At 41.6% G+C, this 19186-nt stretch overlaps 1 protein-coding gene across 1 annotated transcript in view; it reads right to left on the minus strand.

Annotated features, from left to right (window-relative positions):
- HMCN1 (hemicentin 1) overlaps nucleotides 1-19186 on the minus strand; it is a 656490-nt gene that overhangs the window by 590991 nt on the left and 46313 nt on the right. The window contains exons 2-3 of the mRNA XM_073592871.1: nucleotides 17514-17584; nucleotides 10728-10886 (exon numbers count right to left, since the gene is read on the minus strand). Of these exons, the coding sequence (XP_073448972.1) occupies nucleotides 10728-10886; nucleotides 17514-17584 (230 nt within the window). The remainder of the gene's footprint in view (nucleotides 1-10727; nucleotides 10887-17513; nucleotides 17585-19186) is intronic.

Here is a 19186-nt window from a genome sequence, read left to right on the forward strand (position 1 = left end):
ATGATTTTTTTGCCAAAAATATGTAGAAGAATACATATTGCACTAAACTGATGAAGATTTTTTTTTTAATTTGGGAGATATTTATTATAGCAAAAAGTAAAAAATATTGTTGTTTTTTTTTTAAATTGTTGCTCTTTTTTGTTTATAGCGCAAAAAATAAAAACAGCAAAGGTGATCAAATACCACCCAAAGAAAGCTCTATTTGTGGGAAAAACAGGACATCAATTTTGTTTGGGTACAGCATCGCACAACTGCGCAATTGTCAATTAAATAGATGGAGTGCCGTATCGCAAAACATGGCCCAGTCATTAAGGGGGAAAATCTTCCGGTCCTTAAGTGGTTAAAAAAAAAAACATTTTACAAAAAAAAGATTTATACCTAAAGATTAGGCAAAATACTTTTTAGTCATTAAGGGGGAAAATCTTCCGGTCCTTGAGTGGTTAAAAAAAAACATTTTACAAAAAAAAGATTTATACCTAAAGATTAGGCAAAATACTTTTCTAAATAATGTATTTCAAATGCTTCTTGTAAAGTTTTTTTCTGCACTCCCTTCCTGTGGGTGGACCACAGCTGTTCCACATTATTTGTTTAATAATTATACTGTTTAATTTATTTTAACCAATGCTGAAGTAAAATCCTGGTTCTCTAGAGTTCAAATAATTTCAGATGGCAAAAAAAAACAATATTTTTTTTGCCATACCCTCTTGACTGCCTCTAACAGGTATCCCATTATTGTTTACTTTTGCATTTACATCTTTTCCACTGTTTAATGCTTATTAAAACACTTGAATTTGCCTGTGGTAGCGACTTGCAGTTACTGTTCTCTGAGGCACACACAGGACAGAATGAGCAGCTGCATCCATCTAGGACAGAAACTGATCATTTAAAGCCCCCTCACACCTTGTCTGTTGGGTTGCATTGCTCAACACAGCCCCAGTGTAATGGTAATCTGAAATCCAATAGGTCCAGTTCCCATCAACAAATGGCACTGTTGTCCACTTGGTAAGATGCTGAATTTTAACAGAGCAATGTGCAGAAACGCAGCACAGCACACTACAATTCATTACAGCCCGTGTTAAGGTAAACAAAGTCAAGTATTTTAGCTTCTGCATGTTGAAAAAAATACATATCAGCACAATGCCAATGTGTTAAAAAAAGGTGTCAACTCACAATTGTGCACTGAATGCTTTAATGGATGCTTTATGCAACATACATGGTGTGAATATGGCCTTAACATAGTTGCCAATAGTCCCCATTTTCCAGGGACATTCACAGAATTCAGACCCATGTCCCGGTCTGACCATGAACCAGATAGAATCCCGGAAAATTGGCATTGTCCCGGACAGCCCCTTGGGCCGTTCTGATTCCCCGTAAAAAGGCCGAAGCTTCCACTCCTAAAAAACATGACCGCGGGCTGACTGTAGAACTGCACATGCACTGCTCAGGCAAGCTCGGCCGTTCAGGCTCAGGCAAGCTCGGCCTAGCTCGGCTGTTCGGGCTCGGGGGGGGGGGGCAGAATGACATCATGGTGCCACCTTGAATGAAGTGAGAACGCCCCCAGACACACCGGTAAATAGAGTAGCCAGGCTGTGAGGAGTCCAGGGACCAACCGGGGCATGACTGAAGAGAAGGTGGTTATCACCCCCATCTTCTCTGTACACAACTCCTCCTCATTTCTCTGTGCTGTCAGCTGTGTCCTTAGTCTCTGACCATCTCTATCATGTCCACAATCTCTCACCCCATCTCTTGTAGTACCTCTGCAGTCTCTTGTAGCATGTCCGCACACTCTCTGACCATCTCCTGCAGCATATCTGCTCATTCTCTGACCATCTCCTGTAGCATGTCCACACACTCCCTGACCATCTTCTGTATCATGTTGCACACTCTCTGAGCATCTTCTGTAGCATGTTCGCACAGTCTCTAACCATCTCCTGTAGTATGTCTGCACACTCTCTGACCATCTCCTGTTTCATGTCCACACAGTCTCTGACCATCTCCTGTATCATGTCCGCACAGTCTTTGATCATCTCCTGTATCATGTCCGCATAGTCTCTGACCATCTCCTGTAGCATGTCCACACACTATCTGATCATCTCCTGTATCATGTCTGCAGAGTCTCTGACCATCTCCTGTATCATGTCCACACAGTCTCTGACCATCTCCTGTATCACGTCTGCACAGTCTCTGACCATTTCCTGTATCATGTCTGCACACTCTCTGACCATCTCCAGTATCATGTCAACACAGTCTCTGACCATCTTCTGTAGCATGTCTGCACACTCTCTGACCATCTCCTGTATCATGTCCACACAGTCTCTGACCATCTCCTGTATCATGTCCGCACAGTCTATGATCATCTCCTGTATCATGTCCGCATAGTCTCTGACCATCTCCTGTAGCATGTCTGCACACTCTCTGATCATCTCCTGTATCATGTCTGCACACTCTCTGACCATCTCCTCTATCATGTCTGCACACTCTCTGACCATCTCCGGTAGTATTAAATAGATTAAAAGCGTATCAGCGCATAGTGGTCATGCGGATACGAGATAGGTTACAGGTGCCACGTCTTATATTAAGTAGTTAGGAGAACAAGAGAATGTTGGTGGGCTCAAGACTTTATAGGCACAATAATGAAAATGATATGTAATTAAAATTCTATTTTATTTCGAAATTATTTAAAAAAAAAAAAGGGGGGATAGGGAATAAAATAAGAAAACATACACAGTTTACAAATTATGCACTCCATACACAGCTGGATGGTTTAGGTAATAAAGATAAGCGAAACTTTAGAACCAACAAGAGACATGCAACTTATTGATCTATATAATTACAGTACATTTCGTTGAACCAAACGCTATGTGATGGTGGCAATCAGATTCTGTCTAGGCTCGACATGTTACGCGCCGCATGCGCTTCTTCAGGAGCACAGAATTGAATACCTGATAAATTTATAACTATGCATGAAAAGAAGGAGAGGTAAAAAACAGAACCACAGCAATCTCATTAGTCAGTATTGGTAATTCACAGCACTATCAGCGGTTATTGTTTGATGGAAGGGGATATGGTATCAGTCAGAGGCAGATGTGGGTAATGCATCAAGGTGCATATAGGATTTTTTCAGGACGCTATTCTTTCTGACCCCCAATCCTGCTGAGTCTGGATCTGTAGCATATAGTTGATAAGCGGAGGAGTTGGTGGTGAGGAGCCGCACAGCCGTCTCGCATAGAGCGGCTTGTGGTGTGGATCCTCACCACCAACTCCTCCGCTTATCAACTATATGCTACAGATCCAGACTCAGCAGGATTGGGGGTCAGAAAGAATAGCGTCCTGAAAAAATCCTATATGCACCTTGATGCATTACCCACATCTGCCTCTGACTGATACCATATCCCCTTCCATCAAACAATAACCGCTGATAGTGCTGTGAATTACCAATACTGACTAATGAGATTGCTGTGGTTCCGTTTTTTACCTCTCCTTCTTTCCATGCATAGTTATAAATTTATCAGGTATTCAATTCTGTGCTCCTGAAGAAGCGCATGCGGCGTGTAACATGTCGAGCCTAGACAGAATCTGATTGCCACCATCACATAGCGTTTGGTTCAACGAAATGTACTGTAATTATATAGATCAATAAGTTGCATGTCTCTTGTTGGTTCTAAAGTTTCGCTTATCTTTATTACCTAAACCATCCAGCTGTGTATGGAGTGCATAATTTGTAAACTGTGTATGTTTTCTTATTTTATTCCCTATCCCCCCTTTTTTTTTAAAAAATAATTTCGAAATAAAATAGAATTTTAATTACATATCATTTTCATTATTGTGCCTATAAAGTCTTGAGCCCACCAACATTCTCTTGTTCTCCTAATCTCCGGTAGTATGTCCGCACAGTCTCTGATCATCTCCTGTATCATGTCCGCACACTTTCTGACCATCTCCTGTATCATGTCTACACAGTCACTGATCATCTTCTGTATCATGCCTGCACAGTCTCTGACCATCTCCTGTATCATGTCTGCACAGCCTTTGATCAATACCTGTATCATGCCCGCACAGTCTCTGATCATCTCCTGTATCATGTCCGAACAGTCTCTGACCATCCCTTGTATCATGTCCACACACTCTTTGACCATCTCCTGTATCATGTCTGCACACTTGCTGGCCAACTCCTGTAGCATGTCCGCACAGTCTCTGATCATCTCCTGTATCATGTCTGCACACTTTCTGACCATCTCCTGTATCATGTCCGCACAGTCTCTGATCATCTCCTGTATCATGCCCGCACAGTCTCTGACCATCTCCTGTATCATGTCTTCACAGTCTCTGATCATCTCCTGTGTCATGTCCGCACAGTCTCTGACCATCTCCTGTATCATGTCCACACAGCCTCTGACCATCTCCTGTATCTTGTCTGAACCATCTCTGACCATCTACAGTATCATGTGTGCACAGTCTCTGATCATCTCTTGTATCATGTCTGCCATCTCTGACCATCTCTTGTATCTGTTTGATGGGATCTGCCTGAGGGGATGGTGTTTGGAGTATCTTTATCTGCTGATTGTAAAACTTTCTGGCATAAACATATTGCTATTGTTGTGCAGGATCTGGGCCTGCTGTCCCTCCATCCCTCTTTTTTAACTTCTTTTTACCTTCATACTCTCTCCCTCCCTCTTTCTTTACTTCTCTCTTCTTCCTTCCCTCCCTCTCTCTCTTTTTCTTTCTTTATCTCACCCTCCATCCCTCTTTCTCCCTTTCTTTCTCTCTTCCTCTCTCTCCTTCTTTCTTTCTTTTTTCTCTCCCCTTCTTTCTCTCTCCCTCTCTTTCCCTTTGTTTTTTCTCTCTTTCTCTCTTTCTTTCTTTCTCCCCCTTTCTTTCTCCCTCTTTCTCTCTAACTTTCTTTCTCACTCCCTCCATCCCTCTCTTCCTGCTCCCTCCATCTCTCTTTCATCACAGATTATATTTAACCACATCCCCTTTAAGCCATGGACAATATTTAGCATAGTTTAAACCACATCCATTTTTCACCATAGCATGCTTCATGTGCCACATTTTTCAACTCGACTTGACCATGCCTACACATGAACACCCCACCCCTAATTAAAATAATACTCCGCCTACAGAAAAAAAGTGTCCCTAAACATTTTTTGAGAATGTTGGAAACAATGCCTTAATGAATCTTGTCTTATCCTGTCTCTTGTAAAATGACCACCTGGAAACTTGTTCTAGATCAGAAAATCAGCTAAGTTACAAAGCTTTAGATCACTTTAACTTTAAAAGCTTCATCCCTTCCCATCCCTTAGTGAGCAGGCAAATAATAAATTGTTTTAGATACCAGTAATATATAACCTAAAAGAAACAGTAAACATTGTCAGCTTGCTGTTGACTCCAAAGCCCTGGTGTCCCCAAGAAAGAATGCATCTCAACCAATACTTTAAAATACATAAAGTAAACAACATACTTTTTCAGAAAATGCAGCATTCTGAAAATGCTTTTATGCCACATAGATTAGCTAATAAAATATTACGTTCCATTTTGTGCAACAAACTAGCATAACTCTGGACAAAAAGTTTATGTTTATTTCCTTTGGATAAAATTGTAAAGGATGTAAACCTCAGGCTGTTCTTGCTATCTGTTGGGTTGATTTACTAAAACCATTTTTGTTATATGAACTGTGATCTGCAAAACACTATGGTTTCCTACATAACAGTACATACTTGTAATATCTCAAGGAAAAGGAGCGTATGTATTATGGGAAACAGTAAACAAAAATGATCAGTGGTGGCCACTCATGCAGGGCGCAGGAGTGCCGCCCCCTTAATCCATTCACCCGGCCCCTAAGCTGCATGCAGGGCACTGGACGCAAGGATTCCAATGGGTTTTTGGCCATGAGTCCTAAGTCCTGATTGGCTGGGAGGAGAATGGACCTTGGAGGAAACACAGGGGGTAAGCCCCCTAAGCCGCAAAATGGATGGGGTAAGTGCGGGGCTGGTGGGGGCCCTGGCGGGCGACGGGCAAATGATGCAGCGATACAGCGATGGGGGATGGAAGTGGCAATCAAGCGAGCGCCGGGGGGTGAGCTTGTTTGGCTGGCTGGTTGGGGGCCGCTCCCCCAAGAAAATTGAGCACCAGCCACCACTCAAAACAATAGAGTAAGTAAATAATGGCTATAATTTATATAGAAAAATAAAAGAATTGCGCTAATAAAATGTGCATATAACATACAACACATAAATGAAAAAATCATGTGGAAGAGGATAAATGCAGAGAACACCTGCATGTAATCCACAATAGTGTCCCATTGAAAAAAGAAAGACAAATAAATAAATAAAGTAGTGACTTCAAAACACCCATAAATGGTCAAGAAAAGTCCGAGTGATAAACAATAATAATCCGTGACAACAGAGGAAGATCCACCACCGAGAATGAGCAGGGTTACTTCTTACCGGATAGCCATGACCCCCCACCACAGAGGATCACAGCAAGCAGGTAAACTTTAAACAGGTTGTAAGGACTTGTGTCAGCATCCACTAGGGGTCATCACACCGTCAGCAATAGCAGCAAAACTAGTGGCAGAGGTTCCTTTTGGGCGCATGTTCTCCTGCCCAGCCCTTCAGGTGCTTCCCAGCCAAACTCTGCAAGCACCAGCTGCTTGCCTGCTGATCTCTACAACACAGGCCACCTGCTTGCCAGCTGAACTCTGCAAAGAAGAGTCAGTACATCGAGGAACTTTTTGAAACACGGATATGCCTACTTTCCTGTACATGCGCCCAAAAGGAACCTCTGCCACGAGTTTTGCTGCTGCTATTGCTGACGGTGTGATAACCCCTAGTGGATGCTGACACAAGTCCTTACAACCTGTTTAAAGTTTACCTGCTTGCTGTGATCCTCTGTGGTGGGGGGTCATGGCTATCCGGTAAGAAGTAACCCCCCTCATTCTCGGTGGTGGATCTTCCTCTGTTGTCACGGATTATTATTGTTTATCACTCGGACTTTTCTTGACCATTTATGGGTGTTTTGAAGTCACTACTTCATTTATTTATTTGTCTTTCTTTTTTCAATGGGACACTATTGTGGATTACATGCAGGTGTTCTCTGCATTTATCCTCTTCCACATGATTTTTTCATTTATGTGTTGTATGTTATATGCACATTTTATTAGCGCAATTCTTTTATTTTTCTATGTCTGATCTTACAATTGATGTTTATTGTTAGAATTGCTGCTGTTTTATATTATTAGTCGTTCACATATTTCATAGCACAGTTTTTATCACAATTTTCTTCTATACCAATGGCTATAATTTAACCGCTTGTGGACCAGCCGTCACAGTTTTACTGTGGCAGGTTGGCTCCGCTGCTCGAAATCAAGTTATTTTACGTAATCTGGCAAGGTCCGGACAGCAGGCGCGCGCGCCTGCCGCGAGCTTCGTGAGTCTGACTGCATGTCCCGCGGACTCGATGTCTGCGGGGATACCGGCGATTGTCTCACAGAAAGGTAGAACGGGGAAATGCTTGTTTACAGCAGCATTTCTGCCTAGTGACAAGGACACTGATCACAGCTCCCTGTAATCGGGTGCGGTGATCAGTGTCGTGTCACACATAGCCCCTCCCCCCCACAGTTAGAATACATTCCTAGGACACACTTAACACCTGCAGCGCACCCTCCTGGTTAACCCCTTCACTGCCAGTCACATTTACACAGTAATCAGTGCATTTTTAATCGCACTGATCACTGTATAAATGTGAATGGTCCCAAAATAGCGCCAAAAGTGTGCGATGTGTCCGCCATAATGTTGCAGTCATAAAAACTGCTGATCGCCACCATTACTAGTAAAAAAAAAAAAATAATAAAAATGCCATAAAACTATCCCCTATTTTGTAGACACTATAGCTTTTGCGCACACCAATCAATAAACGCTTATTGCGAATTTTTTTACCAAAAATAAGTAGAAGAATATGTATCGGCCTAAACTGAGGAACAAAAAAAAATTTTATATATTATTTGGGGATATTTATTATAGCAAAAAGTAAAAATAATTGCTTTTTTTTCAAAATTGACGCTATTTTTTTGTTTATAGCGCAAAAAATAAAAACCGCAGAGGTGATCAAATACCACCAAAAGAAAGCTCTATTTGTGGGGAAAAAAGGACGTCAAACTTGTTTGGGAGCCACCTTGCACGACCGCGCAACTGTCAGTTAAAGCGACGCAGTGCCGAATCGCAAAAAGTGCTCTGGTCTTCGGCCAGCCAAATGGTCCGGGGCTGAAGTGGTTAAACAAGTACAGTATCTCACAAAAGTGAGTACACGCCTCACATTTTTGTAAATATTTTTTTAAATCTTTTCATGTGACAACACTGAAGAAATGACACTTTGTTACAATATAAAGTAGTGAGTGTACAACTTGTATAACAGTGTAAATTTACTGTCCCCTCAAAATAACTCAACACACAGCCATTAATGTCTAAACCTCTGGCAACAAAAGTGAGTTTCATCTTAAGAGAAAATGTCCAAATTATGCCCAAAGTGTCAATATTTTGTTTTGTCACCATTATTTTCCACTGGAGTCCTCTTCCACTCCTCCATGATGACATTGCGGAGCTGGTGGATGTTAGAGACCTTGCGCTCCTCCACCTTCCATTTGAGGATGCCCCACAGATGCTCAATAGGGTTTAGGTCTGGAGACATGCTCGGTCAGTCCATCACCTTTACCCTCAGCTTCTTTAGCAAGGCAGTGGTCATCTTGGAGGTATGTTTGGGGTCGTTATCATGTTGGAATACTGCCCTGCGCCCAGTCTCCGAAGGAAGGGGATCGTGCTCTGCTTCAGTATGTCACAGTACATGTTGGCATTCATGGTTCCCTCAATGAACTGTAGCTCCCCAGTGCTGGCAGCACTCATGCAGCCCCAGACCATGACATTCCCACCACCATGCTTGACTGTAGGCAAGACACACTTGTCTTTGTACTCCTCAACTGGTTGCCGCCACACACGTTTGAGACCATCTGAACCAAATAAGTTTATCTTGGTCTCATAAGACCACAGGACATGGTTGCAGTATTCTATGTCCTTAGTCTGCTTGTCTTCAGCAAACTGTTTGTGGGCTTTCTTTTGCATCATCTTTAGAAGAGGCTTCCTTCTGGGACAACAGCCATGAAGACCAATTTGATGCAGTGTGCGGTGTATAGTCTGAGCACTGACAGGCTGACCCCCCACCCCTTCAACCTCTGCAGCAATGCTGGCAGCACTCATACGTCTATTTCCTAAAGACAACCTCTGGATATGATGCTGAGAATGTGCACTCAACTTCTTTGGTCGACCATGGCAAGACCTGTTCTGAGTGGAACCTGTCCTGTTAAACCGCTGTATGGTCTTGGCCACCATGCTGCAGCTCAGTGTCAGGATCTTGGCAATCTTCTTATAACCTAGGCCATCTTTATGTAGAGCAACAATTCTTTTTTTCAGATCCTAAGAGAGTTCTTTGCCATGAGGTGCCATGTTGAACTTCCAGTGACCAGTATGAGAGAGTGAGAGCGATAACACTAAATTTAACACACCTGCTCCCCATTCACACCTGAGACCTTGTAACACTAACAAATCACATGACACCGGGACGGAAAATGGCTGATTGGGCCCAATTTGGATATTTTCACTTAGGGGTGTACTCACTTTTGTTGCCAGCGATTAGACATTAATGGCTGTGTGTTGAGTTATTTTGAGTAGACAATAAATTTACACTGTTATACAAGGTGTACACTCACTACTTTATATTGTAGCAAAGCATCATTTCCTCAGTGTTGTCACGTGAAACCATATAATAAAATATTTACAAAAATGTGAGGGGTGTACTCACTTTTGTGAGATACTGTATGTCAGTGTGAAGCCAGATAACAATACAGCAGAGAAAAAGATGGCAGAAATTGCTTTTACCTTTTCAGTTTAGCCTAATTATATACAACAATCAACTGTTTTCATGCCTTTCATTTACATTTTCAACACTGTAGATGAAAGCAGTACAGAATCTCCCTGAATCTCTTATGCCCTGTACACACGGTCGGACATTGATCGGACATTCCGACAACAAAATCCATGGATTTTTTCCGACGGATGTTGGCTCAAACTTGTCTTGCATACACACGGTCGGACAAAGTTGTCGTAAAATCCGATCGTTCTGAACGTGGTGACGTAAAACACATATATCAGGACTATAAACGGGTCAGTAGCCAATAGCTTTCGTCTCTTAATTTATTCTGAGCATGCGTGGCACTTTGTGCGTCGGATATGTGTACACACGATCAGAATTTCAGACAACGGATTTTGTTGTCGGAAAATTTTATAGCCTGCTCTCAAACTTTGTGTGTCGGAAATTCCTATGGAAAATGTGTGATGGAGCCCACACACGGTTGGAATTTCCGACAACAAGGTCCTATCACACACTTTCCATCAGAAAATCCTATCGTGTGTACAGGGCATTACAGTAAAAAATGCTTCAACCCTGGAAACTAAAAAAAAATATTCACAATGGACACACAATACATTAACATTATTTCAAACTGAATTATCAAAACCAACAGACGGAATGAAAACTATTTTAGTTGTCTAATGACTTAATTTATATATGTGTAAAAGCAATTTTGATGATGGCACATTTTTTTAACAGAAATATACATAAATGTGATAAAGCCATTATGTTTAAGATTTGCTTTTATATTGACCTCCAGATTTCCTTACTTGAGACTGCTTTTGCTGTATCAGTTGTAGCACATCACTGGCAAGCTGGTAGTCCTTTGATCTGGCATCAGTAAACACATAAATAAAAGATCCTGGCAGAGATATTTCCAAGGCAATTTTAATAGCACCCACACTCATCTCAGGACAGTCTCCTCCTCCCTTAAAAAAAAAAAAAAACATAGATTGTGACGCATAGGAGCTCAGAATTCAAACAAATATAGGATTATTTGCAAAAGGATGCGTTTTTATTTTAGACTGTTTAATTGAAATACTTTATCAGATTAAGGGGATTGTTTTTAATTCCCCTGGTTTACCAATCTGAGTAGCTTTTGTCTTAAAATCATCCTAATTAGTCTACCTTTAATCCTGTCTACTTTTTGCATTGTCTGCCAACATGATGTATTGAGCTCTGTAATTTCAAAGCCATTGTATCTAATTTCTAGGGACTCATTAATGACAGGAATAGTACCACTGGATTGGCACAGGGCGAACGTGGTGCCTATATTTAAAAAGGGATCAAAGTCTTTACTAAGTAACTATAGACCTGTTAGATTAACTTCTATAGTCGGGAAGATACTGGAGAGCTTATAAAAAGACCACATAGACGAGTTCTTGCTGGAAAAAAAAACATTTAAACAACATACAGCATGGATTCATGAAAGACAGAATTTGTCAGACAAACCTGATTTCTTTTTATGAAGAGGTAAGTAAAACCTTGGACAGAGGGGTGGCTGTGGGCGTGGTATACTTGGATTTTGCAAAAGCATTTGACACAGTTCTGCACACACAGCTCATGTGTAAGGTAAAGTCTACAGGCTTGTAAATATCAGTTTGTAAATGGATAGAAAACTGGCTAAAAGACAGAATTCAGAGAGTAGTGGTTAATGATTCTTACTCTGAATGGTCTAAGGTTATCAGTGGTGTACCCCAAGGTCCAGTGCTGGGACCTTTACTTTTTAATACTTTTATAAATGATATTGGGTCTGGGATTAAAAGTAACATTTCTGTCTTTGCAGATGACACCAAGCTATGCAGTGGAATAACGTCCTTACAGGATGTCTCCAATTTACAAGCCAACCTCAATGCACTGTCTAATTGGGCGACTGTGGCAGATGAGGTTTAATGTTGAGAAATGTAAAGTTATGCACTTGGGGGCTAAGAATATGCATGCATCATACATGCTAGGGGGAGTACAAGTGGGGGAATCCATGATGAAGGATCTGGGGGTTTTGGTAGATCATAAGCTCAATAATAGCATGCAATGCCAAGCTGCGGTTTCCAAAGCGAGCAAAGTCCTTTCTTGTATTAAGAGAGGTATGGACTCCAGAGAGTGAGATATCATTTTGCCCCGTTCAAATCATTAGTAAGACCTCATCTGGAATATGCAGTTCAGTTTTGGGCACCAGTTCTCAAGAAGGATATCGGGGAACTGGAGAAAGTGCAGAGAAGGGAAACCAAATTGATAAGAGACATGGAGGAGCTCAGCTATGAGGAAGGATTAGAGGAACTGAATTTATTCACTCTCATCTCCAAATACGGAAAGGTTTCTTCACAGTAAGAGCTGTGAAAATGTGGAGTAGACTCCCGCCAGAGGTGGTTCTGGCCAGCTCAGTAGATTGCTTTAAGAAAGGTCTGGATACTTTCCTAAATGTACATAATATAACTGGGTACTAACATTTATAGATAAAGTTGATCCAGGGAAAATCCGATTGCCTTTTGGGGGATGAGGAAGGAAATGTTTCCCCTGTTGTAGCAAATTGGAGCATGCTCTGCTGGGGTTTTTTGCCTTCCTCTGGATCAACTGTGGGTGTAGAATTGGGTATATTGGATTGTACGATTATTTTTTATTTTATTTATTTATTTATTTTTATGGTTGAACTGGGTGGACTTGTGTCTTTTTTCAACCTGACTAACTATGATGTAATTTTAAACATACAGTATGATGCTAATGTTGCATAGTATACTTTTCTCCCCCAACTTGTAACTTTATCTGCTTTGCTCAAGCAAGTTATCTAAAAGATACTCCTACAGTGTTAATTACATTTTACATACTTCATACAATTTATCTTATGTCTTTGGTTAGAACCTGTTAGTGCGATAAAAAATGGAAAAGATATTTGTGATTATCAATGTTCCCTTGAGAATTCTGCTAAAGAGACGCTGTCACGCCTTCTGGTAAAAGCAAAACAAAAAGCAACAGCTACTTTAAATGCTCATTTGCAGCATCTTTCCTTTCCATTAACAATTTTTATACATTTGTAAAGTGTCTTGAAATTTTCTAGGGAATTCAACCTGTACAGGAAAAGTAGATTCGCTGGTACAGTCCCTTCTACCACAGTCCTCTCCTCTTCTAAGGATGTCTAACTACTGTCTCTGCTGTCCTAGCTCCTCCGCCCCTCGCCTCACCTCCCTTTTATGTCGTTTCCAGGGGAAGAGAGAAGTGGAAAACTATAGAGTGTCACTTGTACGACAGCTCTGATTCTGTTAGGGCTGCTTATATCATATCCAAGATGGTGACATCCAGCAGCATTTTCAAGCCTTTTGGATGTCTATGCAAAGGAGGCTTTTGCAGGTAATAAAATACTGTACATTCAGTGTACATATCATCTCATAAAAAGTTTGTTGTAGAAATGAATAGCCTGGTGACAGGGTCTCTTAAATGCCACAGTAAGGGAAAAGGTGTGGGGGGATTTTGTTTTATTGTACTAAAGTATAATAGCAATAAAAGCACATATATTTATCTATATTCATTTAAACAGCGGCAAAAGCGCGTACGCCTTAAAGCTAGGTTCTAGCCAGCTGATCAAAGTCACATTTAGGTATCACCCCCACTTTACCCCAGATATATAGTTACAAAGGCTGAATAATGACACCAATCAATTCAGTTCAATCTGATTGGGAGTGTGTGTTTATGTACAGTAAGGGTCTAAAGCTCAGTGTGCACAATCCCTGGAAGTTCTCACATACAAGGAGGAGGCCAAAGACCAGTTTCAATGGACCAGTCATCCGGTGGTGAGAAATCAAATCCTGTGAGACTAGACGAGAAAGGTAAGAAATTGTGTCTTTTACATGCATCCTAAGTTAAACAGGTGTTAGACCTTTAAGCCGGCCATAGATGGTGTGTTTTTTCCTGCAACCACAGAAAAGAAAATGACTTGATTCCCCCTTCAACACAGTCAGTGTTGATGGGAGAATCCCTCCCTCTGAGCTATTGTGTTAAAGCCACAGTCAATAATCGAATGAAAAATCTGACAGGCTGGTTGTACCCAAGTTGATCAATTGATCAACTTGGGTACAATCAGCCTGCTCATACATGGTTTGAATCTCGGCCGACCCCCTTGAACCACCTGAGATTTAAACTGTCTATGGCCGGCTTTACTATAGGGCAGGGAGGCTCTTATTATTTGCTTCTCCTTCTGAAACTGTTGGCTGCCTTGCTGTCTTGTTGACCCACTTGCGTCACTAATTAGATTTACTAACTTTGATAAAAAAATGCTGATGGGGCACCTACCTTTCTAGATATGTGATTTTCAAAAAGTCATAGTAGTCAAATAACAGCTAAAAAAACTATGGTTTGTAGTAAGGGGTGAATACTGGCAACCCTCATTTGTCTTTAGAGGTGTGTGCTAATGTCTAAACCCAGCTTGATCAAGCTCTCTTCTTTTATTTGTTTTCTCTGGGCCCTTATTTCACAGTGCATGGTCACAGTGTTTGGGGCAAGGGATTGAGCTTGCTCCTGGCACAAAATAACAACTTGTATATTCAACAACAAGGAATAAGGCCCACCTCTGTGTTGCTGCTGTATGCGTGAGGCTGGTGGGAAAGAGTTAAAAACACATTTGCTTTGTAAATATAAGAACGGAAGAACTTTGCAAATACAGTGGGGACAGAAAGAATTCAGACCCCCTTAAATTTTTCACTCTTTGTTATATTGCAGCCATTTGCTAAAATCATTTAAGTTCATTTCTTTCCTCATTAATGTACACACAGCACCCCATATTGGCAGAAAAACACAGAATTGTTGACATTTTTGCAGATTTATTAAAAAAGAAAAACTGAAATATCAGATGGTCCTAAGTATTCAGACCCTTTGCTGTGACACTCATATATTTAACTCAGGTGCTGTACATTTCTTCTGATCATCCCTGAGATGGTCTACATCTTCATTTGAGTCCAGCTGTGTTTGAATATACTGATTGGACTTGATTAGGAAAGCCACACACCTGTCTATATAAGACCTTACGGCTCACAGTGCATGTCAGAGCAAATGAGAATCATGAGGTCAAAGGAACTGCCTGAAGAGCTCAGAGACATAATTGTGGCAAGGCACAGATCTGGCCAAGGTTACAAAAAAAAAATCTGCTGCACTTAAGGTTTCTAAGAGCACAGTGGCCTCCATAATCCTTAAATGGAAGACCTTTGGGATGACCAGAACCCTTCCTAGAGCTGGCCATCCGGCCAAACTGAGCTATTGGGGGAGAAGAGCCTTGGTGAGAGAGGTAAAGAAGAACCCAAAGATCACTGTGGCTGAGCTCCAGAGATGCAGTCGGGAGATTGGAGAAAGTTGTAGAAAGTCAACAATCACTGCAGCCCTCCACCAGTCGGGGCTTTATGGCAGAGTGGCCCAACGGAAGCCTCTCCTCAGTGCAAGACACATGAAAGCCCGCATGGTGTTTGCTAAAAAACACCTGAAGGACTTCAAGATGGTGAGAAATAAGATTCTCTGGTCTGATGATACCAAGATAGAACTTTTTGGCCTTAATTCTAAGCGGTATGTATAGAGAAAACCAGGCACTGCTCATCACCTGTCCAATACAGTCCCAACAGTGAAGCATGGAGGTGGCAGCATCATGCTGTGGGGGCGTTTTTCAGCTGTAGGGACAGGATGACTGGTTGAAATCGAGGGAAAGATGAATGCGGCCAAGTACAGGGATATCCTGGATGAAAAACCTTCTCCAGGGTGCTCAGGACCTCAGACTGGGCTGAGGGTTTACCTTTCAACAAGACAATGACCCTAAGCACACAGCTAAAATAACGAAGGAGTGGCTTCACAACAACTCCGTGACTGTTCTTGAATGGCCCAGCCAGAGCCCTGACTTAAACCCAATTGAGCATCTCTGGAGATACCTAAAAATGGCTGTCCACCAACGTTTACTATCCAACCAGACAGAACTGGAGAGGATCTGCAAGGAGGAATGGCAGAGGATCCCCAAATCCAGGTGTGAAAAACTTGTTGCATCTTTCCCAAAAAGACTCATGGATGTATTAGATCAAAAGGGTGCTTCTACTAAATACTGAGCAAGGGGTCTGAATACTTAGGACCATGTGATATTTCAGTTTTTCTTTTTTAATAAATCTGCAAAAATGTCAACAATTATGTGTTTTTCTGTCAATATGGGGTGTTGTGTGTACATTAATGAGGAAAAAAATGAACTTAAATGATTTTAGCAAATGGCTGCAATATAACAAAGAGTAAAAAATTTAAGGGGGGTCTGAATACTTTCCGTCCCCACTGTATATTCTAACTCCTCTTCCTTTTCCTTATATGTACCCTGAGTAGCACAGTAAAGTTTTTTAAAAACATAGGGTATTCATTTGTTCTATCACATATATCAAAAATAAGGGAATTATTCCCCATTTCAGGACAGTGGAAAGCAAAGCTATGCAAATCATTTATGCCCCAACGGCCAAATGCACATCCAGAACCGCTGGTGTATAGTGCAAATATAGCCTACTTTTATAGAGCCATTTATTCCAAACTGCATACAGCTATTTCAGGCTTTTTTAGCCATCATCAGTGCAGTGTATGGACTCCATGGGTTTCTATGGGGTAGGGCTTGAGAATCAATGAGACAGTATAACCATACAGGTTATGGTGAGAAGGGACTAAGGGAATAAATGGGCAGAGCTATGCATATCACCCCTACACATCACAACAGTCACGTGCACATCCAGAATCACTGTTGTATTTTGGACAGTGGCGGCCCGCCCCCCTAATCCATGCGCACAGCCCCTAGTCTACATGCAGGGCACCGAATGCATGGATTCCAATGCTTTCATTTTTATTTTTTAGAAGCACATGATTAGAGTGGGCTTGTGGGTGGGCCTGGGGCGCTGAGCACTGCACTCTGAGCCCACCCAGTTGTGTGACATTAGCAAATTAATATTCGCTAATGTCTTCTTGTTTCTCCTCCCAGCCAATTAGAAAGCGTCCCGATTGGCTGGGAGTCCTAGGACCCAATTGGCCATGACTTCTAACTCCTGACAGGCTGGGAGGAGAAGCGACCGCCGGGACTTGGGAGGAGACGCAGGGGGAGAAGCCGCCACCTGGATGGGGTAAGTGCAGGGGTTGGCGGGGGGCCTGGCGGACGATGGGCGATTGATTGAGCGACCAGGGGGGTGGTGATCGATCGAGCGCCAGGGGAAGTGGGTTATGTGGTTGGCTGGCTGGGGGGGGGGGGCTGCGGGCCCCCACGAAAATTGGGCACCAGCTGCCACTGGTTTTGGAAATACAGTATAGCCTGATAATATATCATCAGGCTATGAAAATGTAAATGTTGCTCTCTTTACATTTATCCTGTTTGTATCTGGACTTCAAGGGTAGACAAAAAGTGAAAACAATGGAGGCAGCTTTCTAACATACCTATTTTATTTAATTCCTTCAATGCCGGAAGCCATGAACAATCATTCTGTAATGCAATGTACTCATGCAATTATTGGAGACCACTAAACACATTTATAATCTAATCTCATTAGACTCTAAAGGAAAAGTAATGCTGTACTGACCTGTACATAGAGTTCTTTAAGTTCATTCTGAAATGTCTCTGGATCTGTTGTAAGTGTGACAGGGCCAATTTCTGGAACACAATACAATTATTGAAATGTTAATTAATTATTGTATATGTATATATATATATTTATATCTTACAAAACAGACTAGTTGCTAATGAGGTAACATAGTCCATATTTAAACATGCATTTGGAAACAATTAGAATTACAATTGCAGCCACCCACACCACTGGGGAATTCTGACTATATCCACTTAAAGAGGAACTGCAGTCTGCTCACATAATTTGTAATACAAACATCTTTGCCATTCTGAAGCTTCCCTCCAACCACTTTGCATATTATTTTATATATACTGTGATTCTGTACTTGCCAAATATGCTGCAAAAATCTCCCTCCACTGAGTCTGGGTGCCATTATTTAAACTGTGGTCAGCTGAAGCTGCTGCCTGTTCACTTCCTGGATTTACACAGACACGCAGAGGCACACCTGCAGCTTTGCAGCTCTTATGACTCCCCCCCCCCCACTTCCTGGCAAACTCTCACAAGGAAGCTGTGCATGATGTCATAAGCCTAGGCTTTTTTTCCAGACAAGAAACAAAAAGTGGGCTGTATAAGGTATTTACTGGCAGAAAAAAAAAATGTTTTACTATCCAAAGTTAAAACAACAAGGGCAGAAGATTTAATAGATGGAAAGATGAAAAAATGACTGAAGTTCTGCTTTAAGCCTTGTAGACTTGAATTCAACATACACATACTACAGGAGTAACATCCCATTCAAATTTATGGGGGTTTAGTGTGCAGGTGGAGGAGATAAGTAAGGACCTATGAGGGAGGAAAGTGGAGTAGCACAGTTTACTGTATGGGACAGCTAGAGAATTTTCAAGTAAATTTTTTTAATTAAAGCAGAACTAAACTCTCTCAATCAACATGAACTATTTTTAAATCCTCCCGTCTGCAAGCCTCAGCTAAGAGCAGATGGATTCCCTTCATCCATTCTCATGGATTTGTGTTACATAAATCATCTGCCCTTACTCAGGATGGCGGTGGCTAGAATTGGGGGGGGGGGGGGGGGTTTAAAGTGATTTGTCAACAAAATAAAGCATGGAGACAAGGATGGATGGGTGAGTAAGCTTTGAATACCAGAAATGAATTAAACAGTGTTTCCAGTTTGTGGCACTCAGATACAGTTAGGTTCCACTTTAATTTTGCATAGAATGATGGAGAGTTTGAACCTATGTCTGACTTTAAAGCTGTCAGTCACCTCATTGCGGAGATTTCACCTTCCCTTCACGTATGGCCACTAAGAAAGAAAACGAGGAGAAATCTTTGTAATAGTGACACAGAAAGTAATAAACACTTGTTTTGCTAGAGTAGGGAAGGGTAAGGGTTAGAACCTTCATCAGAGTAAGAATTTTTGTGTTATTGCTGTTAGTTTCTCTATTGGGGAGGTTCAATTCAGCCATCCTTGGGATTCATGCACACTGCTTACAATGGCTAGTTAAGAATATTACATCACATTTTCCTGGTTCAGCTTCACATTCACTTTGTCACCTTTCAATACAATATAAAAAGTACCCCAGCAAACTTACCTGCTAGCTGGTTACAGTTTACAGCAGAGTGACAAGTATTATATTATCATAGCTAGAATATGTGTGCCACAAGGCATGCAC

The sequence above is a fragment of the Aquarana catesbeiana genome, linkage group LG07 (genome assembly GCF_042186555.1).
Source record: "Aquarana catesbeiana isolate 2022-GZ linkage group LG07, ASM4218655v1, whole genome shotgun sequence".
Lineage (NCBI taxonomy): Eukaryota > Metazoa > Chordata > Amphibia > Anura > Ranidae > Aquarana > Aquarana catesbeiana.